At 45.8% G+C, this 25,448-nt stretch overlaps 1 protein-coding gene across 2 annotated transcripts in view; it reads right to left on the reverse strand.

The window, feature by feature from the left end:
- The window catches only part of UST (uronyl 2-sulfotransferase), a 316,217-nt gene that overhangs the window by 171,894 nt on the left and 118,875 nt on the right, over positions 1–25,448 (reverse strand). For both annotated transcript variants that reach the window (XM_054024122.1, XM_054024123.1), the window contains exon 3: positions 2,525–2,680. In XM_054024122.1, the coding sequence (XP_053880097.1) occupies positions 2,525–2,680 (156 nt within the window). The remainder of the gene's footprint in view (positions 1–2,524; positions 2,681–25,448) is intronic.

A 25,448-nucleotide genomic window follows, 5' to 3' on the forward strand; every position in this document is an offset into this window, starting at 1 on the left:
CCACTACTCATTTTCATGACATAAGGAACTATGAATTAAGGAACAAATTCTGAACACTGTTCATACAAGGGAACTGACTTTGGGAGCAGCTCTGTGTAGTTTAATGTTAGAGGCCCAAACCTCAAAAAAGGTATAGGCGCTTCTCATTGAAATCAATGGCATTTAGGCATCTCTGAGGCCTGGTCTACACTGGGGGGAGGGGGAGAGAATTGATCTAAGATACGCAACTTCAGCTACAGGAATAGCATAGCTGAAGTCGACTTATCTTAGATCAACTTAGATTGACTTACTTCATGTCCTCGCGGCGCAGGATGGCCGGCCGCCGGTCCCCCATTGACTCCGCTTCCGCCTCTCGTAGCGGTAGAGTTCCGGAGTTGACGGGAAGCGCGTTTGGGGATCGATGTATCACGTCTAGACGAGACGCGATAAATCAATCCCCGATAGTTTGTATGAGTGTAGACGTACCCTGAGGATCTGATCAGAGTCAGCAAAGAAAAATGCTCACCAGACTGTGAAGACACCTTTGCCAGTGTACCACGTTGCAGGAAAAAAGACCCAGTCTCCATATAAAGACAAGTGATGGGGTTCACTTCATCTCAGAGGACATCAGTAAAGAGATGGATCATTGTTTCCATTATGGAAGGACATTGCACCAACTGTAACTATGGAAGTGATCAACTACCCGCTTCTCCTCCTTCACCACAGGAACGAGGAGAGCCACACGTAAAGGGTGCCTTCTATACACAGGCCTGGGAAGACTATGATGGTGGGAAAAATACTAGTCCAGAAATTGCTACTTCTAATCTCTCCATTTTCTCCTCAGTTGAAGGCTGCATATGTACATGAAACTGGAGGAATGATCTGGCCTCATAGGTTTTGGTATAATATTTATTAATACTTAGTGACAAAGAATCTGCGGTAATACATTGTGACACTACATCCCATCTTTGTCATAGTAATATGATGATGATACGATTATGGCGTAATTATGATGCATTTTGTACAAGATGGGTCATGTAAGGTATCACTGGAAAAGTTATGATTTGAATATGAATAATGAATATATGGAGATATATCTCTCTCATAGAACTGGAAGGGACCCTGAAAGGTCATCAAGTCCAGCCCTCTGCCTTACTAGCAGGACCAAGTACTGATTTTGCCCCAGATCTCTAAGTGGCTCCCTCAAGGATTGAACTCACAACCCTGGGTTTAGCAGGCCAATGCTCAAACCCCTGAGCTATCCCTCCCCTCTGATTTGCTGAACATGATTATCTTATTTGTGGGCATATCGTTTTTGTATCTGAAGTTATAAATATTGACTATGTACCTGTATTTCAAATGTAGTTATACCTGGGTGACACCCACTAGGCAAGAGACTTCCAGTCTAGATAGCTGGTTGTGAAGGGCTACTCAAGGTAATGAGTCATTAGGGAAAACAATAGGCCTTAGGAGAAGCTTATCTCCCACCTGTGAGCCTTCCTGAGAATGCTCCAGACAGCCTGTAAGTAATGACTGCTATGACTCTGCAAGGGCATATGACCAGCCCACATGACTCTGGACTCCATTTTGGGTGTCTACATTTTTCCACAAACTGGTCTGGGAACTGGTTTTGGAACAAACGGTTCCCGCCATTTGCTAAAGCTATATAAGGCAGGGAGTGACATCATCTGTTGTTCTTCACTGCCCCACAACTCAACACCTGAGAGAAGCTTCTAAGGAAAAGGACTTGGAATGGGGGGGTGGGGATCCAGAGCTGCAAAGCAAGTGCAGCTTGTGCCCTGAGAATCTGCAAGCCTGCTTGTATCGTCAGTCAGGATGAGATATTGTTAATTCAAATCCTATCCTTCTAGTATGTTAAGCTTAGGTGGTGTTTTTGTTTCTTTACTCAGTTATCTGCTTTCATCTGTTCGCTATCACTTATAATCACTTAAAATCTATCTCCTTGTAGTTAATAAATTTATTTTCTATTTTAAATCTAAACCAGTAAGTTTGGAGTGAAGTGCCTAGGAATCTTAGCTCAAGGGGCAGGGGCTGTTGCATTTCCTTTCCACACTGAGGGAGGGGGCGAACTCTATGATCTTACACTGTACAGTTCCGTGTACAGCGAAAGATGGTATAATTTTGGATTTATACTCCGGGGGAGGTGCGCGCCTGGGGAGCTGAGAAATTGGCTGGTGTCTGTTTGCACTCAGGTAGCCGAGTTTGGATGAGTGGTGCAACCTGCTGTGGTGTTGGGTGATAACAGGGCCTGGGTGAGGCTAGCTGTGTCCCCAATCCAGCTGTGTGTCTTAGAGGGGCACAGTGGTTCCCACAGCTCCCAGACTGCACCCCCCGGGTAACAACCCATCATATACATATTTATAGATACATTTCCACATGGTGCTTGAGATTTAGCCACACTACCCTATCTACCATATATTCAGAGAAGTCATGTTGAACAATATATCCCTGTCTTTCATAACTTAAAAATGAAATAAACACAGAAATAAATAAATAAACATTTAAATGAGCGTAAACAACTTACCTGTTCATTTTTGGTCAGTCTGGTTTTATTATGAATGTCTGATGTAACCAGGTTGAACCCATGCCTCTCTGACAAGATTCTCAAAAGCAAAACCACAGTTCGACTCCCACACTTTCCAACTCTGTTGTACACCACTTGGCTAGGGAAAGGAAGTACCTAGGTAAAGATTGAAAAGAAATGCAGTGAGCATGCTGGTCTTTCCATTTCTAGGCACCTCAGAGCCACAGAATACATTTGCTGTGACTCAAGAGATAAAGATTTCCTGAGTACTACACATGTCCATGTCTAGGTCAGGAGTGTTCCATTCCATTAGCAAGCTATAAACACATAGTTAGAGTCTTTAGCGTATTAATGGGAGGCTCGATAACTCAGAAAATGATGACGGGATACAGAGACCACTCCCCCCCCCCGGTGAGGTTCAATACTCTAGTGCAGGCCAGTGGTGACACAGACATATCACTGCTTGATGGCTTCTATTTAAATGAATTTGTGGGCTTAAGCTTGTTGCTTGTGCCCACATCAAAAAACACAGTATCACACTTAGCTCCGTTGCTGACTGTCTCAATAGAGACAGCACAGACTAAATGGCTATGGAATGTACACTACTTCTGGAGCTGGTCCTTTTGGGTCAGCGCTGACATATTTTGAAAGGGCAATGTGAAGGAAGATGTGATGGATAGAGGCCTTCAGATGCCAGAGCTATCAATCTGGCACCTTTCACCAGCTCTAAAATTCATTAACCATTTTTTTAAATTAAGAGACTAAAACTTCCAAAAAGATATTATGCATGAATCATGCCTTGGCAGCTAAGTTAAAAATAGAGTTCAGCTGGTTCCAATTCAAAAATGGATTACTTGACCCACCACAACACTGTTTATAAAATGACATCTCTATAAATCAGATAGGAGTAGATAACTCAAATGAATTTAAGTGTCAGCTAATTATATGGGTCAACAAACTGCCCTCATCAATCCTCCAATAAACAATGACCAGACTCCTCCTGCTGTTGTACAATTTGAGTACACTTTACACTCCATTTTGGACCAACTTGATCCCAGAGGAATTAGACAGAATGTTCAACTATATTTTAACACTAGTTTAAAAATGCAGCCTTTGATGGAAAGATCATGTGGTAATAAATGTTGTTTGCTGACTGACAGCTTTAGGAAATCATATTTTTCATTGTTGTTGGTTTAATTTTTAACGTTTTGAATTATTTTTGGCCATATTTTTATATAATACAAAAGGTTTTAGAATGGATTCAAAACATCCAAGGGAATCATGAAATCCAGATAGGTAAGGAAGAACATTTCAAATCCAAGTCACACGAGGAAGGACAATAATTTGGAAATCATAAATGGCAAGAATGAAGGAATGATTATTCCCTCATTTGTGTCCACACTGACACTGAAGTCCTTATGCTGATCTGAATTGCACCCATAGCCACAGGAAATGTTGTATTGATGTCTAATATCGAGTATATTTTAAAGTAACAAATAAATATTAAGCACTCTGTTTTATATTCTCAAAGCTATTTATAGTCATTAACTAAATGTCTTTGAACAAGGTAGGTATTTTAGAACAGCAAATATGCTTCAGAAAAAAAAAGTACCAAACCCCCTCCCCCACTGCAGCTGCCGGCCTCCGCCCCAGGCTAGTGTCCCCAGCCCTGAAGCACCCCCAATCCCCTCCTCCTGGAGCAACGGGCAGGCAGGTGGAGTGACCCGAATTGGGGCCACCCCACGGGGAGACTGGAGCCATGCCAACCAGGAAGCAGGAGGGGGGTTGGGGGCAGCGCATGGGTGGGGTCACGCCTGCCTGTTTGGGGAGGCACAGCCTCCCCCAGCTTATGATACTCACAGCCCATGGTACAGTAACTCCTCACTTAAAGTTGTCCCACTTAGTGTTGCTGATAGGGAACATGCTCATTTAAAGTTGTGCAATGCTCCACTCTTATCTTGTTTGGCTGCCTGCTTTCTCCACAGCTGGCAGCCTCCCTATGCCCCCCTCCCCCTGTGCCTCCAGCCCGCCGGCAGACCCCGCGGATCAGCACCTTCCCCCTCCTCCCCCCGCCTCCTGTCTGCGGCAATCAGCTGGCTTGCGGCGTTTTGGAGGCAGGGGAGAGGAGCGAGGACTCAGCATGCAGGCTCCCCCTCCCTCCCCTGCCACCTGAACACCGCAAACCAGTTGATTGCCCTGGGCAGAAGACGGGGGGGAGAGAGGGGGAGCCTGTGCCAAGTCCTCGCTCCTCCCCCTCCTTCCTAAACGCCGCAAGCCAGCTGATTGCCCCAGGCAGGAGGAGTGAGGACTCAGTGTGCTTCCCCCCTCCCTCCCCTACACGGCAATCAGCTGGCTTGCGGCGTTTAGAAGGGGGGGGGGAAGGAGGGGGAGAAGCCAGGACGCGGCATGCGAAGTAAAGGGGAAGGACATTGGGGGGTGGGGAGGAGAAGAGATGGGTCAAGGGTGGGGACTTGGAGGAAGGTGTGGAGTGGGTGGGCTGAGGGTTGAGCCCCCCGCCCCTGGTGCTTGCAGAATAAGGGAAGCTGCCCTGGAACCTAACCCCCTCCCCCCCCCATTTACATTAATTCTTATGAGGAAATTGGATTCGCTTAACATCGTTTCACTTAAAGTCGCATTTTTCAGGAACATAACTGCAACATTAAGTGAGGAGTTACTGTATTAAGGGAAGGAAATAGCTGGTGAATTTCTCAATTAATAGCAAGGCAAGCAAGAGAGTTCGCTGTTAGGATATACTTTAGCTCCTTAAACAAAATCATTTTGTATATTACATAAATATCTGACTCAGCAATTTTGGTTTTTCCAACCTGGTGAAAAGTTCATTTCTTCTCCTTTAACACCCTTTCATAAAGTGCATTCTCATTTTGCCTGTTCTCTTTTAACAAACCTTCCAGTTTCCAACCCTGTTCAGCTGCCCTTTGGCAGTTCCTTAATGGCAGTGAAGGCAAAAATCAATAAAGCCTGGTTAGTTGCCTCTACTATTTCTAGTGTGCCTCTCTTATCAGGGATCTAAAGCATTACCTCCAACCTGCATCTCACCTCCAGCTGAGTTCCAAATGTCTCTTTGAACATGGTGCCTCAAAGAGCACTGCAACATACCTTTATTCTATGAGTTTTCCAGATGTCCTACAGCTGCCTGAACTCTGATATTTCTCTTGACTCAGTCAGCTGTCAAGGAACACTCTTGAGAAAAAACGTTACACTGCATTCTGCAGCACAATTAAACCTGACTGCCCCACTCATCTTATGAGAAAAGGAGGCCTAGCAGAACCAATGAGAAACTCTGTTCTCGCTCTCCTGTGGTCAGAGAATTTTGATATTACAACCACATACATTCTAACTTGTCAACAGCCAAATATTTATTAAGGAAAACTAAAAAAATAAAATAAAATAAAATAAAAAAAGCAGTAGGATAAAATACAGAAGTCTCAAAGATTTTAATGGAGTGTCACGAATGATGACTTGGATATTGTCAAGTCCACTTTATAGAGCTAGATGAAAGGAGAGCTATTCTGTAACAGAGACAGATCCTAGTATAATTGCACTTAAACTGTACCTATGAAACCTGGAAAGTGCAAAACCTGAGAGGTATTCATCAATGTTATAGGTAGATTATAAACTCTTTAGGGCAGGGACTCTTTTTATAATCTGTGTTTACACAGCACCTTGCACAATGGGGTCCTGGTCCATAACTAGGCCTTCTAAGATCTACACCAGAGGTCCCCAAACTGTGGGGCCTGGAGGAACATTCGGGGGGGGAGGAGAAGGGTCATGGTGGGCTGGGCCAGCCCCCATGGGGGGTGGGGAAGAAGGGAAAGAGGGCCACCCAGCCCCTGCCCCACCCCGGCGCCAGCTCTACTCCGGCCCTGGCCCCGTGCCTGATCCTGTCCCCACCCTCGGTGCAGTTCTGCCCCTGGCCAAGGACCCAGCTGCTGGCCCCGTGGCTGCAGCTCCACTCCCAGCCCTGCCCCCACTCCAGCCTTGGCCCCTGGCTGTGGCTCCATGCCTGGCACCAGACCCATCCCTGGCTGTGGCTCCAGCCTCGGCCGCCTTACCCAGTCCATGGCCCCCCAACCTCCTGAACCACAGCCCCTCTCCTGGCCCTGTCTCTGGGGGAGGGGCAGGGGGTGCAGACAGAGGAAAGGGGGGGCACAACCCTCAAATGTTTGGGGATCACTGCTCTACATTAATACAAATAATCAACAAGAGTGTAAAATAAATTAGGTGCATAATTTGTGCATGCCTGTGTGGCTTGCACAAACTGTCCTTTCAGCTAAAACCAACTCTGGCTGAAATCAAGGTATAGGTCAAACAACTGCTATGTAACTATGCAAGAACACTATCATTTAGTGGCCTGATTGGGGCAATAAATGAAAAGACAGATTGCACTGTTGTTCTTCACAGTGCCAGCTCACACCACCAGGGGAGTCACAGGTTCATCTGATGCGGGGGATATGGGGTGTGCTGCTAAATCTGTCTTATAGAATTATTTTTACATTATATCACGCTTCTGTAATGACTTCTATTGAGAGACTAGTGTTCCGATGTAACCTGCTGCAAATTTACATGTTACTGCTTAGAAGGCTGACCTATGCCAGAGTCAAATCAGGTGGGAAGAGTGGTACTATACTCCATTTCAAGTACATATCTAATTTATTAGAGTAGCAATTTCAGGCCAATGAGTTGAGCCTTATGTCTCCTTTAGAAAAAGTACCTTGGGCACTCACTCAAGAAAAAAACCTTGTTTTTTATTTCAAAAAATAAAAAGGCTACAGTAAAATATTTCAAGATACAGGGCTACACCTTTGACTCTAGCTAAAATGTGCCCAACATAGGAACGAGGCAGAGGGTTGGGGGAAGGCATCCACCCTTCCCAATCCTGTGGCCAGTTTAGCCTTTGGTGTATCAGTGTTCTGCCAGCTGCAGATTGCCAGAAAAAGCAGTGGTGGACAAAGGTCTGGCCCAGATTAATTATTTTTAGGCATCTGTATGGCACTCATCAATGTAGTATCCAAGCACCTAGTTGATCCCATTCAGTCAAACAGAACGATTCTGCTAATTGAAAGCAATTCTCCAGATTATATTCAGAGGAAATTCTGTCTGTCTTTCTTAACCACTTAGCAAATTTGACCAAAAAGTGAAAGGAGAAAACCAAATGCCATTATATATGCTTGTAAACATACTATTTAGGGTAATTCACTGTCAAGAGTGATAAGCACAGGATACAGAAGTACACTCTTTAAATTCTACCCTCCCAAAATTACACTCATTCTTGGCAGTAAAGCTTAATGTTGTTTAATATCTGGGGGCCTTCATTTTTACTTCAGAACTGTGACATCCTAGCACCATCCAAAATACCTTCGGTAGCTGGGAAGTGTTTGGTTATTAGCTGGTAAGATCTGTTATTCCAGAGGCATTACAAGCTTTGTGTAGCAAGCGAACATGGGATTTTCTAGACTGTTATAGAGGCTAGCCACACACAAGGTCTACACAATATCATAACGCATTTCCATTTGGAGCCTAGAGTCCTATGAGTTCATTATCAACCTTTCCTACAAAAACTATTACTGTTTTTAAGCAGAGAATTCTAGCATCTGCAGCTGTAGAACTCCACAGGTGATAGATGTAATGCCTGGTAGTAATAGCTGCTGTTAAGCCTTTCCAAAACAACTGTCCATAATGCTTGACTGGGTAATGTCAAACCCATTTTATTATGTTGAATAATGCTACACAACAAGATCTATGACAGGGAAATAAAAATGTTGTTAGGATATCACAGGACCATAAAACATTCTCTGATTTAAAGACTCAAGTGAGTGATGCTCTGGATTTGCTCATTTTCATTCCATTCAAAGTACAACAAAGCTTATGGTATACCCTGATGGTGTACTTTTAGGGTATGTCTAGACTTTGAGCAGGGGGTGTAAGTCCCAGCTCGAGGAGCCATACACAAGCTCCGACTGAGCTAGCACACTAAAAACATAGGGTAGCCACAGCAGCGTGAGAAGCAGGAGGGGCTAGCCACCCTGGGTACCTAGCCATCCAAGACTATGGGCAACTTGGGTGGCTAGGCTCTATCGTTGCTACTGCTACACTCTATTTTTAGTGTGCACTAGCCCAGGAATTACATCCTCAGCTCAAAGTGTAGACATACCCTTACTTCATCATGCTATGTGGAAGAAAAGCTTGTCAGACCACATAGGGACAAATACAGCCCTCTCCTTCACATGCTCCTTCACCGAAGGACTGGTGCAGTTATACTACACAAGGTGTTCTGGATGTTTGAGGGCCACACAAGGAATGGACACCCCCTACCCCTGTGTCATGAAGCCCAGTCTGGCAAAGCCCCCTACATTACAGGGAACGTGAGATGAGCTATGGATCAGACCATGGCTAAAGGTCTCATACTCCATCCTTGCCCCCAGAGGGAGACAGGTGAAAAATTTAGGGGGTCATTACCCGAAATTGGGCCAGCTAGTAAGCTTAGGGAGGACTAATGACCCACCAGTTTGGCAGAAAGCAACGTGTTTATTATAGTGATAGCTAAGCTAAGCTCAAAAGAAGGGGGGAGGGGGGGTTACACTCACACTCCCGGGACAAGCACGGCACTGGAGATGTCAGGTTCCTTCAAGGTAAGCGTCCCACAGCGCAGTGATGGACGGTGCAATGAAGGTAAGTCTTCCCGAGGCACGATGAAATGCAATGTGGCGAACCACTGGCCAGGCAGTCTGGGCAAAGGGCCTTCACAGGGGATACATTCTTGTGAGTGCACTCTTGAGCACATGGCCCCTTCCCCTTTTAAGGACCTGCTCCTCATGGCCTCGGACTAGAGATGACTTGGCCATGTCTGGTTGGTCACACTCCACCTCCAGTGTCCATGCAGTGTTCATGCATTGGGCGTGTGATAGCTGCCTAATCAGAGTGCCAGACACCTTGTGATCTTCTGATCTTCCAGCTGCTCAAGCAGCCCATTCATTCCACAAGCATTCCAGGAGGGTGGGGGAGGGGGAAAACTACTTCACAAGTATTCAAAGAGGGAGGAGACAAAAAAGGGCGGGGGGGGGGGCTGGGAAAGGTGTAACAGACCTTTTGAGCATACAGGTTATACAGAGCATACAGATCAATGCTGCTCCTACAACAGTCATGACCCAGGTACTCTGCTGAAGTAATACCCATGGAGGGGCTCTATGGCCCTCAGGTAGAGAGGATTCCTTCTCCACTCATGCATCTGCTCAGGGTGCTTCAGTCAGGCACTAAATATGGCCCATAGTGAAGTCTATTTTCACAAGCTAAGCAGAATTGCACTTTGCTATGCGATGAAAAAATAAGGGTTTTATAGTCTACATGTGTGGTTCACCACATGCAGAGCTTCCCTGTGTGTCAGTTCCTCTACAGTTCCAACTAAATCCCCCAACTTGATTATCTATACCTTTGAATGAATTTTATTGGCATCATTCTTTAAAAACCAAACCAAACCATCCCACACCATTGTATATTCTCCCCCTAAACTCCATGTTTGAATAGTTTTACCAGCTAAAGGAAAGCAGAAGTGCAGCCAAGCTAGTTCATTCTCAGTATGTGTACACACACACACACACACACACACACACACCCCTATATATATGGTAACCAGGAAGATTCATTGCTTGTCAGGTCATGACAGAGAAATTCAACATTTACAGTTATTATTTTCAGAAGCTTGTTTAGGTCACAGGCAACCAAAATTAAAATGCTTTAAGTAACAATCATTCCATATACTTGTCATTATGCAACTGAAGATAAACTGTAGAGTTTTTAAAAGCTCAGTTTATAATAGACTATGTAAATTTAACAAAAAAAATTACATTTGCAGCAGATGGGCAACTTTATCATATGTATTTAATGCCCCAGAGGTACATTATTATTGTTAATTTGTTTATTTGTATTACTATAGTATCTAGGAGCACTATTCATGGACCAGGACCTTATTTTGCTATGTGCTGTATAACATAGATGCTGTAAGGGATTTTGATCTTCCAATGCAGCTTACATGCAGACATTTGCATAGTGAGACTTGTCCTCTTAAAGATGCTCCATATCTCTGTTTACTGGATTGTCACAAAGTCCAAATTCTAGTTCCTTATAAACAGAAATAAGATTCTGGACAGGAGCATTTCATTATCACACAGCTTCACACGTGGCAGGGACTGAAACTTTTTAGGACAATCATTTCAGCTTAGCTTTCCCACCATCACAACAAAAAACTACTCAAAAGGCAGGAGATGGAGGCAGCACTAGTGGAGGAACAAACCTAAGAATAATTCTCTGGGTACCTCAGTGGAAACAAGGAAACGAGACCATATTTGGACATTTATATTGTGGTGGTGGTGATTTGGTTATACTTTACCAGACAGTGACCCTAGTTACAGTACAGACTAACTCTTGTCGTTAGCCCTTGGCTACAAGGACTAGGTACCTGTAACAAAACACATTAATACCCAGGGCCGGCTCCAGGCACCAGCCCACCAAGCTTGTGCTTGGGGCGGCACCTGGAGGGGGGCGGTGCGGTGCTCCGGCTCTGGCCGCCGGGGAGAGCGGAGCCCCAGGAGGGCTCGCCATCCTCCTCCCAGCGCTCTGGCCGCCGGGGAGAGCGGAGCCGCGGTGGGCTCGCCGCCTTCCCCCCGGCGCTCTGGCCGCCGGGGACAGCGGAGCCCCGGCCGAGGCTCACCGCCCTCCTCCCGGGGCTCCGGCCGCCTCCCCTGCTGTGCTGGGGGGGCGGGGGGGGGCGGCCAGAGGCTTTTTTGCCTGGGGCGGCAAAAAAGCCAGAGCCGGCCCTGTTAATACCTGAATAATTTTAATACAGTAAGTGCTGGGTCTTGCAGAACTGCCAAAACTTACCAGCCTAGGCACAAATTTACTAGCCCTCATAACATAAATGGTAACAAATGTCAACAAGTTCAACCTTACAACCACACACCACAAGGGCCTAATTCCATACAGTATATGGGCAAACAACCCTCTTTAGTGGCTCCATTTCTTCACTGATGTTCTAGAAGTTGATGATGGGAATTTGCTCCTTTTTTCTGAGCGCTCTGATATGGAGTCACATAGGGCTCTATATTCACAGGGCCACAGAGGAAGAAAGTGAGACACTTGTAAAAGCTATGCCAACAATATGTTGATGACTTTCTGTGTCATATCAGATCTTGCTAGTATAATCTCTCTACTTTCTTGGTGTGTGATTGAAACAGGTCATGAATTAAAGTGATTTAGCTAAAGAATTAAGGAGATGGCAAGGGCTGCTGTGACGTTGTGCAGTCTATATGGTTTTATAAAAACATGATAATAAGTGAATATAATGTAACTGGGATAGTTTTAGAAAAATATGGTAATAAGTGAATATAACAGGTTACAAAGTAGCAGCCATGTTAGTTTGTATCCGCAAAAAGAATAGGAGTACTTGTGGCACCTTAGAGACTAACAAATTTATTTCAGCATAAGCTTTCGTGGGCTACAGCTCACTTCTTCAGATGCATAGAGTGGAACACACAGACAGAAGATATTTATACATACAGAGAACATGAAAAGGTGGAAGTACGCATACCAACTGTAAGAGGCCAATCAATTGAGATGAGCTATCAGTAGCAGCAGAAGAAAAAAAAAAAAAAACCTTTGAAGTGATAATCAAGATGACCCATAGAAGGTGTGAGGAGAACTTAACATGGGGGAAAAAATTCAATTAGTGTAATGACCCAACCATTCCCAGTCTTTATTTAGGCCTAAGTTAATTGTGTCTAATTTGCATATTAATTCGAGTTCAGCAGTCTCTCTTTGGAGTCTGTTTTTGAAGTTTTTTTGTTGCAAAACTGACACTTTCAAGTCTGTCACTGAGTGATTAGAGAAGTTGAAGTGTTCTCCCACTGGTTTTTTAATGTTATGATTCCTGGTGTCAGATTTGTGTCCATTTATTCTTTTGCGTAGAGACTGTCCAGTTTGGCCAACGTACATGGCAGAGGGGCATTGCTGGCACATGATGGCATATATCATGTTGGTAGATGTGTAGGTGAACGAGCCCCTGATGATGTGGCTGATGTGGTTAGGTCCTATGATGGTGTCACTTGAATGGATATGTGGATAGAGCTGGCATTGGGCTTTGTTGCAAGGATAGGTTCCTGGGTTAGTGTTTTTGTTGTATGGTGTGCAGTTGCTGGTGAGTATTTGCTTAAGGTTGGGAGGCTGTCTGTAAGCGAGGACTGGTCTGTCTCCCAAGATCTGTGAGAGTGAGGGATCATCTTTCAGGATAGGTTATAGATCTTTGATGATGTGCTGGAGAGGTTTCAGTTGGGGGCTGAAGGTGGCAGCTAGTGGCGATCTGTTATTTTCTTTGTTGGGCCTATCCAACAAAGTAGTAAGTGGCTTCTGGGTACTCTTCTGACTCTGTCAATCTGTTTTTTCACTTCAGCAGGTGGGTATTGCAGTTTTAAGAATGCTTGATAGAGATCTTGTAGGTGTTTATCTCTGTCTGAGGGACTGGAGCAAATGCGGTTGTATCTTAGAGTTTGGCTGTAGACAATGGATCATGTGGTGTGTCCTGGATGGAAGCTGGAGGCATGTAGGTAAGTATAGCGGTCAGTGGGTTTCCGGTATATGGTGGTGTTTATGTGACCATCGCTTATTAGCACAGTAGCATCTAGGAAATGGACCGCTTGTATGGATTGGTCTAGGCTGAGGTTGATGGTGGGATGGAAATTGTTAAAATCATGATGGAATTCATCGAGGGCTTCTTTTCCATGGGTCCAGATGATGAAGATATCATCAATGTAGCGCAAGTAGAGTAGGGGCGTTAGGGAACGAGAGCCAAGGAAGCGTTGTTCTAAGTCAGCCATAAAGATGTTGGCATACTGTGAGGCCATGAGGGTACCCATAGCAGTGCCACTGACTTGAAGGTATATATTGCCCCCAAATGTGAAATAGTTGTGGGTGAGGACAAAGTCACAAAGTTCAGTCACTAGGTTTGCCGTGATGGTATCAGGGATGCTATTCCTGATGGCTTGTAGTCCATCTTTGTGTGGAATGTTGGTGTAGAGGGATTCTACATCCATAGTGGCCAGGATGGTGTTTTCTGGAAGATCACCGAGGATTGTAGTTTCCTCAGGAAGTCAGTGGTGTCTCAAAGATAGCTGGGAGTGCTGGTAGCATAGGGCCTGAGGAGAGAGTCCACATAGCCAGACAATCCTGTTGTTAAGGTGCCAATGCTTGAGATGATGGGGCGTCCAGGATTTCCAGGTTTATGGATCTCACACCTTCTATGGGTCATCTCGATTATCACTTCAAAGGTTTTTTTTGTTTGTTTTTGTTTTTCTTTCTTCTGCTGCTACTGATAGCTCATCTCAATTGATTGGCCTCTTACAGTTGGTATGCGTACTTCCACCTTTTCATGTTCTCTGTATGTATAAATATCTTCTGTCTGTGTGTTCCACTCTATGCAGCTGAAGAAGTGAGCTGTAGCCCATGAAAGCTTATGCTGAAATAAATTTGTTAGTCTCTAAGGTGCCACGAGTACTCCTGTTCTTTTTAAGTGAATATAACGTAACTGGGATATGCTTCATGCAAAAGGTCTCTTGTAAGGTATCATTACAAAGCTTATAATCTACTGAGTGTGATCATCCGATTTGTATAAATGTACCACTCTTGTATCTAAAACTAGAAATATAAAATATAACTGAGGGCCTATTGTAATTATGTAAAGTGTGGGCCATTAATGATGGTTTGGAATCTTGATGACTCCCATTAACGAGGACCAATATCCGCAGATGGCTGTGTTTACCTGTGAGTCTTTCTGTATATGTGTGTGCTGGCAAATGGGCAATGGAGTCTTGCAGTGACATGTGATCATGTCACCTGAACTGGAATCCATCTTTAACCTGGTGCTTTTCCAGGGGGGGGGGGAGGAGGGGGTGTGTGGAGGGGGTGGAAACCCAGAGGGACAAAGGGTTCCTGCCTTATGCCAAAGATATATAAAGGAGTGGAAGAGAACAGAGGAGGGGAGGAGCCATCATGAAGAATCCCCTAGCTATCACCTGAGCTGCAATAAGAGCTGTACCAGGGGAAAGAATTGTGCCCAGGCCTGGAAGGTGTCCAGTCTGAGAAAAAACTTACTGAAGCATCTCTGAGGGTGAGATTATCTGTGTTCAGTTTGATTAGACATAGATTTGCGCATTTTATTTTATTTCGCTTGGTGACTTACTTTGTTCTGTCTGTTACTACTTGGAACCACTTAAATCCTACTGTCTGTATTTAATAAAATCACTTTTTATTTAGTAATTTACTCAGAGTATGTATTAATACCTGGGAGAGCAAACGACTGTGCATATCTCTCTATCAGTGTTATAGAGGGCGAACAATTTATGAGTTTACCCTGTATAAGCTTTATACAGGGTAAAACGGATTTATTTGGGTTTAGACCCCATTGGGAGTTGGGCATCTGAGTGCTAAAGACAAGCAAACTTCTGTGAGCTGTTTTCAGGTAAACCTGCAGTTTGGGACAAGTGATTCAGACCCTGGGTCTGTGTTGGAGCAGACGGGAGAGTCTGATACAGCAAGACAGGGAAAACAGGAGCAGGTATAGTCTTTGCACATCAGGTAGCAGCTCCCAAGGGGGTTTCTGTGATCTAACCCATCACAGCTGCATCAGCTATCTCTTCTTCAAGTTGGTTTGCAACCTAGGGGTTTGTTTGGACCCTCATCTGCATCTGGAATTCTAGAGAGAAGCTGTGGCTCAAAGTGGTGTTCTTTTCCAACTTGTACTTAGCAAGGCATTCATATACCTCTGTTATGCTGGAAGGAGTTAAAGGCTTCCGTTAGGCATTTCTTTGATCTATAGGGAATCAGAGACCTTGTTAAAGATGATGGGTGTTGTAGCAACACTTCATTCAGGCTAAATGAAAGGAGCAAGTAAATTCTTTATGGTGTATGATAGCTGGATATAATGGAAGCCACTGCCCAAGGTACTAGGCTGCACACAAGGCCAAGAAGCTTAGCTACGTGGACTGAGTAGTTTTCCTGGGGGCTGAAAACAAATGCAGGGGCTGGGAGATTGATTCATTGCAGCTATATGTGTGTGACAGCAACCAAAAAGTCAAGTGAATGCCAACAGACAGTGCGAGAATCAGTGGAGAGCGTGGCCCTTGGAGGGAGCAGAGACAAAGTTCCTTGTGGTACAGGACTGGCTGGAAAGGCAGGTGTGGAAATTGTGAGCAAGGAACTGCCTCCTGTTGTTTGTTCAGAGATGGTAAATAAATAAGATTACACCAGAGAAATGAGAGTCTCATTTAATCCATTCCTCTTCCCACTGGAAACAAACCAGTAAGTCCCCGAATATTGGCAAACAGCTCAGGCCAAAAAGGGGCAACACTTCTCTCTCAAAGGTGGACTTCAAAAACTGAGTATCTCAAAAGCCCTTTGATCACAAAGCCCTCTTAAACTAATCTTAAGCAATTTGAAAGCATCAAAACCAAAGAAGGTTTAAGTTACAGATACAGTTTAGTAGTGAATGTAATTGAAACATATGAAACTCCAAAAGGCCAAAATTAAAACATGGAAGTCTGCTTAAGCACTGTCTCCTTCTCCCTGTCTTGAACCTCATAGATCCAGTGCGTCAGGTGCCGTCTTGCTCAGTTTCAGGGATAGAAGGCATAGCTGCAGGTTGTAGTGACACTGGAACAAAACACAGACTTCTGAAACTAATTAACTCTAAAATAGACTAGACAAGATCTTCTACGGGGTGAATGAAAATATACCTGAAACCAGAACAACAGAGCTAGCTAGCTAACCTGCAGAACTGCATAGACTGCATGGAACATTGAAAATAAAGCACAAAAACAACCAGACCAGATTCTTCTGTTTCCTTTTCATTAAGCAACTGACCCAATTGAAAAATAAACTACTTATTCAAATCAGCATTTCAGATTTTTGTTACTACTGGCAGCTAATGCATTTGGCAGGACAAGTAAAAAAAAAAAATCTTATAGAGGTCCACTACCCCTACGTCCTGAGATAAATGAAAAAGAGAAATACAGAGGACAAATAATACTAGGATACTAGATGCAGCTAAGCTCAAGATTTCAGAGTTTTAAAAACTTACTAAAAATTGTTTAAAAAGCAAACTACACATTTTATAGTTTCTGTAAGGTGCCTGCAGCATTTCAAGATATAAATCCATGCACACATCATCAGAGTTCTGGGAATTCTGCCTGGAAACAAGTGGTCTGACCATATAGCTTAATCCAAAGCCTGTTGAAGTCAATGGAAAGATTCCCATTGACCTCAGATCAGACCCTCATAAAGGATACTACATGACATGTTTGTCTGTACCAGGGGCCTCTAAGTGTTACAGTAATACTAATAATAAATCATAAACAATATTAATGAATTAGACAAGGATTTTTACAGTAGTCCTAACAGGCAGTTCTCAATGTCTTGGCTGTACTCTAATATATTTTACCTTGTTCCTTTGACATCTTATGTATTACTGATAATGAAATATGTGATTACATACTGTAGTTACTAAGGCCCTAAAATTAAGACTTATTACTGTCCCCGTTCAGGCCAACCTGGTGGTCCTCCAAGGGCACCCATTCTAGACTCCTGTTTTCTCAGCTGTCACCTCTCTTGGGCAGAACTCATTTTTCTTTCCCTCCTGATCAGGGTTTTTTCCAGGCTGCAAAGTTCACTGCCTACATTGTGATATCCTTAGCAAGCCAGACTGCCTAAACAGGCCAGTGTCTGTGCTTTGCTTTCTCAGTGAAGGCTATGAACAGCTACTTGCTGATGAAGAATACTGCCAACATGTTGTCTGACTGTACTTGAACACACTTTGCTTTTATGTATGGAAGAAACCATCGGTAAGCTCTGCGGAAGGCTCCGAGTTCCAAAATGTTTTGTATGCGTTTTGGACTCCTGTAGAGCCCATGTGTCTTGCGCTGTATGCTCGTCCAGAGGGGTTCCCCATTCCGACAGGATGGTGTCTATGATCAGTATTCTCTCAGGTGGCAGGTGAGTGAATGGGACTCCCACACCCTTTCTGCCACCCTTTTCCTGAAATGTAATTCCTGAAATTAACAGGCAGAGAAGGGGAGCCTGGTGTAATAGCCTCATCTGAGTATGATGATGAGGACCCTGTCTAGTAGCTTTTCCCCCCACCAGGTTAGTGGTTCCTGTACTCTCTAAGAGATGGATACCGGTCTTTCCATGCGGTCTCTGCTTCGGAATTATACAGTCTTGTGCCAAGCTTGGAAGAAGGAAAGTCAGAGTCTTGCAAGCGATGTTATAGGTGTGCAGGCAGCTATGTGGCTTAAGAGAGTGAGACAGGAATGGACTGCTGTCTGTGGACTGGCCAGAAGCTGCGTAATTAGTGCCTTCATGGTCAGGAATCTGTCTTTTGGGAGTATGCTCTGGCTTTGATAGAGTTCAGTGTTGCTCCAATAAATTCTATCATCTGTGTGTTTATTGAATTACACAGATTCCCAGCAATAGTAGTAACTTGGGTATGGCGGTTATCGCTGATTGGTCCTCTTGATAAGATCTCCCTGTCAATAGCTGGTCAACGAGGTAGAGAAAGATCAAAATTCTCTTGCAGCAGAGGTGAGCTGCCACTGACACACCAAAGACGACATCTCGGGGGCTGTAGCAAGGCTGAAGGGAAGTACCTTGTACTGACATTAATTCAAATTTACAGTTAATCTGAGAAATTTCCTGTGTGCTGGGTGGATCCCTTATGAAGATAGGCATCTCTCATGTCAAGAGCTGTGAATCAATCTCCTTTGTTCACTGAGGGAATTATTGCTGATGCTTTACCATTCTGCAATATATTGCTTGGATGTAGACCAGGGGTGGGCAAACTACAGCCCGCGGGCCACATCTAGTACGCCAGCCAATTTTATCCCCCGCTCAAGCTCCTGTTGGGGAGCAGGATCTGGGGCTTGCCCTCCCATGCTCCAGCCAGTGAGCAGGGTTGGGAGATGCTCTGCGCAGCTCCCAGAAGCAGCAGCATGTCCCCCCTCTGGCTCCTACATGTAGGGGCAACCAGGGGGCTCCGCACATTGCCCCCACCCCAAGCGCTACCCCTGCAGCTCCCATTGGCTGGGAACTGTGGCCAACCGGAGCTGAAGGAGTGGCACATGTGGACGGGGCAGCACGCAGAGCCACCTGGTCGCGCCTCTGCGTAGGAGTTGGAGGGGGGGGACATGCTGCTGCTTCCGGGAGCTGCTTGAGATAAGCGCCATCTGGAGCCTGCACCCCGACCCCCTCCGAGGCCCCAAACCCCTGCCTCAGCCCTAATCCCCCTCCTGCCCTCCGAACCCCTCAATCCCAGCCTGGAGCAGCCTCCTGCACCCCACCCCCCTGCCCCAGCCCAGATCCCCCTCCTGCCCTCCGAACCCCTCGATCCCAGCCTGGAGCACCCTCCTAAAGCCCAAACCCCTCATCTCCAACCCCACCCCAGAGCCCGAACCTCCAGGTGGAGCCGTCAATCCCACTCCCACACTCCAACCCCCTGCCCCAGACCAGAGTCCCCTCCTGCACCCTGAACTCATTTCTGGCCCCACCCCGGAGCCCACATCCCCAGCTAGAGCCCTCACCCCCTCCTGCACCTCAACCGCAATTTTGTGAGTATTCATGGCCCACCATACAATTTCTATACCCAGATGTGGCCCTCGGGCCAAAAAAGTTTGCCCACCCCTGATGTAGACACTGAGTTGTCAGATCTAGGATGGGTCTCCATACTCCCTTCGATTGAATACAATCATTTTTCTTGGTATTGAGGAAGTGTGGGTTCTATGGCTCCCAAACAGAGAAGTGAGGTTATTTCCCTGAATGAGCATTTCCTAGTGAGAGTGGTCCCTGATGAGGGACAGGAACTCTATCAGGTATCCTATATGACCAATGTCGAGGACCCATCAGTCAGATATTATGTCCCTCCACTTGTGGCAGAAATGAATTAGATGGCCCCCAAATTGAGTATTGGCAGATGAACTTGGCAGCAGACTTGGTTTGCAGCTCTCAGTAATACTATCTGTATTGCTTCCTTGCAGACGCTTGGGTTTGGAATGTAGAAGTAGAGGAGCAGTCTGTCTAGTTCTCTGAAGCCTTTCATGCTTCCTGGGAGGCTCCCAGATTCTGTGTTAGAAGAAAGGGAAGGAAGCAGGTCTTTGCCTGTATGGTTGTGGTCTATGGAACTTTCTCTTGGGTGCTGGTATATAACTCATGATTGAATGGAAGTGTAGTGGGGTGGTTACCCGCTCCTGCCCTGAGGGGTTTAAATAGGGTTACCATACGTCCTCTTTTTCCCCGGACATATCCGGCTTTTCGGCAGTCAAACCCCTGTCCGGGGGGAATTGCTAAAAAGCCGAACATGTCCGGGAAAATGGCGGCTCTGCTCCTCCCCGACTCTTCGGCTTTGTTTAAGAGCCGGGCTGCCCAAGCGCTACCGGCTTCGGGCAGCCCCCGTGCCTCCGGACCCTGCGCCGCCGGAGCCTGGAGGGGAAGTGCCCGGCTGGGGGCGCAGGGTCCGGAGGCATAGGGGCTGCCCAAAGCCCGAGCGCTACCGGCTTCACGGTTTGCCGGGCAGCCTCCAGACCCTGCGCCCCTGGCTGGGCGCTTCCCGTCCCGGGCTCCAGCTGCGCTGGGGAAGTGCCGGCAGGGGGCGCAGGGTCTGGGGGCTGCCCGGCAAACCCTGAAGCCAGTAGCGCTGGGGCAGCCCTTTCCCCCTGGCTGGGAGTGGGAGGGAGGAGGGGGCGGAGTTAGGGCAGGGAAGGGACGGAGTTGGGCGGGGCTAGAGGTGGGGAAATGGGCGGGGCCATGGCCCGTGGAGGGTCCTCTTTTTTTATTTATGAGATATGGTAACCCTAGTTTAAAACAGCCCTGGAGTGGGGATGTGGAAGGGCAAGATGCCTGGGCTGATTGGGAGGAAGCAGGCTCAGCTGGGGCCATGCCCCAATCAGGGCTTAGCTGGCCCTATAAAGGCTTGAGCCAGGAGCTCAGCAGTCTCTCTCTGCTTGTAGAGAGAGAAGGGTCTGGCTGCAAGGGAGCTAAGTAAGGTACTGGGAGTTGAGCAGAGCTGGGGGAAGGCTAGAGGAGCTGGGGAGCTCCAGCCTGGAAAACCCCCAGGCTGTGGGCCTAGCTGAGGGCCTAAGACCAGTACTGGGGCTGCAGAGGGGCAGCCCAGCAATAGAGAAAGGCAGCAGGTCCAACCCAACCTTGCCAGTGATGAGTAGGCTGATACTGCAGTCTGCCCCAGGGCGTGGGGCTAGATGCTGACTGGCAGTAGCCTTATACTGAGGCGAGGTGAGGCTAGTGGGTGGGGGTTCCCTTGGGAGGGGAGACCCTAAGACTGAAGGGTTACTGGCAGGGGGCAATGCCCCAGATAATAGGGCACCGGGTCCGGGAGGGACACGGGGGCCAGCTGTAAGGTGGATCACCGGCCTGCAGAGGGCACTCTGGAGCTGGGACGAGCTAATTCTCACAGACAACCAGCAGGAGGCGCCGCAGGGGTGAGTCCGCTCCCTTACAGGAAGGTTACCCAAGAATCCTTTAGACAATGCAGGGACTCATCCATTTTCTCACTAAAGAGATTGTTCCCTTCAAAGGGGGCAATTGCCCAGGGGCCCGGACAATTTAAAAGGGCCCGGGTCCTGGGTCGCCACCCCTGCCACAGTAGCGGCGGCAGGAGCCCCAGGCCCTTTTAAATCGCCCAGACAGGCCGCAGGGCTCCTAGGCATAGGCGGTGAGTGGGTGTTGAGCGCCCCCCAGTGATAGGCCCCCCCCCACCCCCAGCGATAGGCTCCACCGATCAGTTCTTCCCCATCCCCCAAAGTGCCTGCTGCCATCAGGTGTTTGGTGGCCTGCTGGGGGGGAGGGGGAGGAGCGGGGAGTGGGAAGAGGCGGGTCGGGTCTAGGCAACGCATGGCCCAGATGCCGGGAGTGGAAGAGGTGGAACCAGCCCCTTCCAGCCACTGAGACGCTGCTCTGCACGGCTGCCGCCTGAGAGAGCCTGGCTGGGGAGGTGACATCTGCTCCCTGCCTGGACACCAGGGTCCCCGGAAGTTGAACCAGGCAGAGAACAAAAGCCGCCTCCTCCCCAGCCAAGCTCTCTCAGGCAGCGGCTACCCTATGCCACAAACATCCTCCAGGATAAATTATTCTCTATAAAGTTAAGTTTATACAGAATGGGCCTCAATTAGCTTTAGTGTCCTCTGACATTTGGATAATCAAGGTGGTTCTGCTTTATTGTATTTTTTGTTTTAACATGGCATTTTGTGAAGTTATGTATTACTCACGTTGCTGAATCTGATACTGTAATTTAATCCCTTACTGGATATAGCCATACTTTGTTATATTTTATTACTATTGATGGATGATTTAAGAAGAAACAGCAGAGGAAAAAGGGACATACTGGGGAGGTCTGCAACAGCAAAAAATAATCTGAAAAACATTTCCACAACGTTTGAATATGTGCAAGACATCTTAGCAGGTGAACAGGAATAGACTAATTATACCATGTATGAGTTACACCTTAAGGTTCATTGATGTATAGAGCTGTCAAGCTTTAACAATGAGGATGTGATATTTTGGATAATTATTTAGATACAGTAAGCAATGTAACAGAGTCTAAATGTTTCATAACAGCCTTTGATAATATAATGATACTTCTGTATGAAACACAATATGCTATTGGAGAGTTTAATGTATTACTTGTTACACAAACTTTTCCAGGCATGGACCATCTCTCACTATATATTTGCACAGTGGGGACACAATCCAGATTGGGTCTGTTCATACTATCAGAACACAAATAATAAATATGAAGTCTTTTGAGCAAAAATATAAAAATATTTTATAAGCATCTGTGAGAGATTTCACATCAGAAATCAAATTGTCTACATTAGGGGCTACTGATGTTCTCATGCACAGAAACTGAGTGTCCTATTGCAAAATTCTCCTATGGATAAGCCTCTCTGTTCCAAAGGCAGTAATTTCTCAGGGTATGTCTACACTACCCGCCAGATTGGCGGGTAGCAATTGATCTATCGGGGATCGATTTATCACGTGTAGTGTAGATACAATAAACCGATCCCCGATCGCTCTCCCGTCGACTGCTGAACTCCAGCTCAGCGAGAGGTGGAAGCAAACTTGACGGGGGAATGGCGGCCGTCGATCCTGCGCCGCGAGGACGTGAAGAAAGTGATTCTAAGTTGATCTAAGATACGTTGACTTCAGCTACGCTACTCTTGTAGCTGAAGTTGAGTATCTTGGGCCTGGTCCCCACTAAGTCCCCACTTCGGACTAAGGTACGCAAATTCAGCTACGTTAATAACGTAGCTGAATTCGAAGTACCTTAGTCCGAACTTACCGCGGTCCAGACGCGGCAGGAAGGCTCCCCCGTCGATGCCGCGTACTCCTCTCGGCGAGCTGGAGTACTGGCGCCGACTGCGAGCACTTCCGGGATCGATCCCAGAACATCGATTGCGTGCCGCCGGACCCTCCGGTAAGTGAAGACAAGGCCTTAGATAGATTTCCCCCCCCTCCCCCCCCCACTGTAGACCAAGAGTCAGAGTTAGTAAAGAAGAGTTAACTATTGTTAGAGTCTCCTGCGGTATGTCAGTATATGCATTATTGCCCAAAGATTTATCTACTGATGGCAGTTGTCTGGTTTTAAATTTAGAAGTCTTTTTGTACTTTTCCTCACCCCTATCATTCAATTACCAATACAGTGATATTCTGTATTGCGTGTTAATCGGGATGCATGCAGAAAAGGGCCAATCCTTCGTCTTCACTATTTCAGGGAAGAACGTAATAAAATAATTTCCTGTCTAGAAGACTATCTACAAAAAACCAAACAAACAAAATAAATAAAAGCGCAACTAACAGAAGATAATTCTCCAGTACTCAATTCAGACTTTCAGACTACCCAACTACAGTTCGTCCAGGGTCACTTATTTATCTTTGGATAAAATGGTAGATTGACAGACATATGGTTGCACCTGAGTGACTATAAAACTGAGCTTGTGAGGTTTCTCCCCAGCAGTGCACTCACAAGTATTACACTACTCTATGTTTCAACAGATAAAATTACCATAGGACTCTGTCTCATTTATATATGGTGGTGGAATATCATCCAGAATTATGAGTTTTTTTCTTGAAATAGTGTAATTTATGGGTAAAATAAGGTAATTTAAGAGACTCTTGTACAAGTGTATGTAAATAGCACAAAATATCCCAGAAACTATGATTCTGGGTTTCAGCAGTTAATTCAGATATTTTAAGTCAAAACCTTTTGGGAGGATTCAGATTACAAATCAACTTTTGCACTCTTTTTCTAACATACAGTACTTTCAGCTATTCAATCTACTACTTATCAAACCTCACAAGCTAATTTTTATAGTCTCCTAGGTGCACACCAGTACTTTAAAATGTGAAGGATGGTTTTGTGTTAAGGCACTGGATTGAAATTAGGGAGATCTGGTTTCAGTTTCAGGCTGTTAACAGACTCTCTGTACAACCTTGGGCAAGCCACTATGTTTCAGTTCTCCATCAAAAACAGTGGGATTATAATACTTTCTCACATTATGGGGTGTTGCGAGGATAACTTCATTAATGTTTGCAAGACATTCAGACACTATGAGAATGGGCATCATGTAAGGACATAGATAGATAATAATATAAATACCAGCTGCTTGACAACACGATGCCCAGAATCTGTAGCTACCATATTAAATATTCAAGAGTCAATGAGGGTCATCTCTTAAATTGGGCAGGCAAATATGACTATAACACCAATATTTCACACTCCATTAGAGCTACCCATTCAATTCAATTAAAGATCATTTAATCCATTAATACAGTATTTGTATTTTTGCCTTTGTTGCATGGACTCTTAATTCTTCTTGTTTAATATGTTAAAGTGATATTCACTGTATTTGCTTTTTTAATAGCCACTAAAAGTGAGTCAAGTAAACATCACTGCGAGTTATTTACATATTACAATGTCTCTAAATGTTGACAAGCTCCATTTTTGAAAACTTCCACAATGTATTTTGCTTTCATAAGCACCTCTCTGTACAAACAGGCACCGCATTGTTATCTCTGAAATAAAAAAAGCCAACAAAAATAGCAAAAGGAATAGAATTTCTTGCTGCTGCTTTCTTTTCTTTTATTGGCTGTTTCCCATGTTTAACCTAGACTTCCACACACAGTAGGATCATTTGCTTTTAATAATACGCACCACTTGTTTTGGAATTGGAAAGCTCTGTTTAGCTATTCTATCAAACACACATCTGCTACTATTCCTGCTTTTAAAATGCTTGATAAACAAGTATGTGATTTATCTTTATACCTGGCACTTTACCAGTAACAAATTAATCACTCAGACTGAACAGCATTATAATGGCAAAAATGTTTCTTAAAACAAACAAAAACCCTCCAGGGGGCTCAAGGCAGGGAATTGGGGTGTGGGGTGCAGGAGAGGTGAGAGGTGCAGCAGGGGGTTGGGGTGTAGGGTGTGGCAGGGGGCTCAGGACAGGGAGTTGGGGTGCAGGAGAGGTGAGAGGTGCAGCAGGGGGTTGGGGTGCAGGGTGTGTCATGGGGCTCAGGACGGAGTTGGGGTGCAGGAGAGGTGAGAGGTGCAGCAGGGGATTGGGGTGCAGGGTGTGGCAGGGGGCTCAGGACAGGGAGTTGGGGGGTGGCAGGTGCCCCAAACATTGGGGAGCTTAACAGGCACAGAAAATAACTCAGGGGGGGCAGGGGTGAGGGAAGTTTGGCGGCGACAGAAGTAACGGGGGGGGGGGCGGGGGGAGCTCCACGGGCCACAGGGAAGAGCTCTGCATGTTTGAGACCCCTGCTGTAAACTACATTTGGTTAAATGGATGTTCAG

Source organism: Malaclemys terrapin, chromosome 3, assembly GCF_027887155.1.
Source record: "Malaclemys terrapin pileata isolate rMalTer1 chromosome 3, rMalTer1.hap1, whole genome shotgun sequence".
Lineage (NCBI taxonomy): Eukaryota > Metazoa > Chordata > Testudines > Emydidae > Malaclemys > Malaclemys terrapin.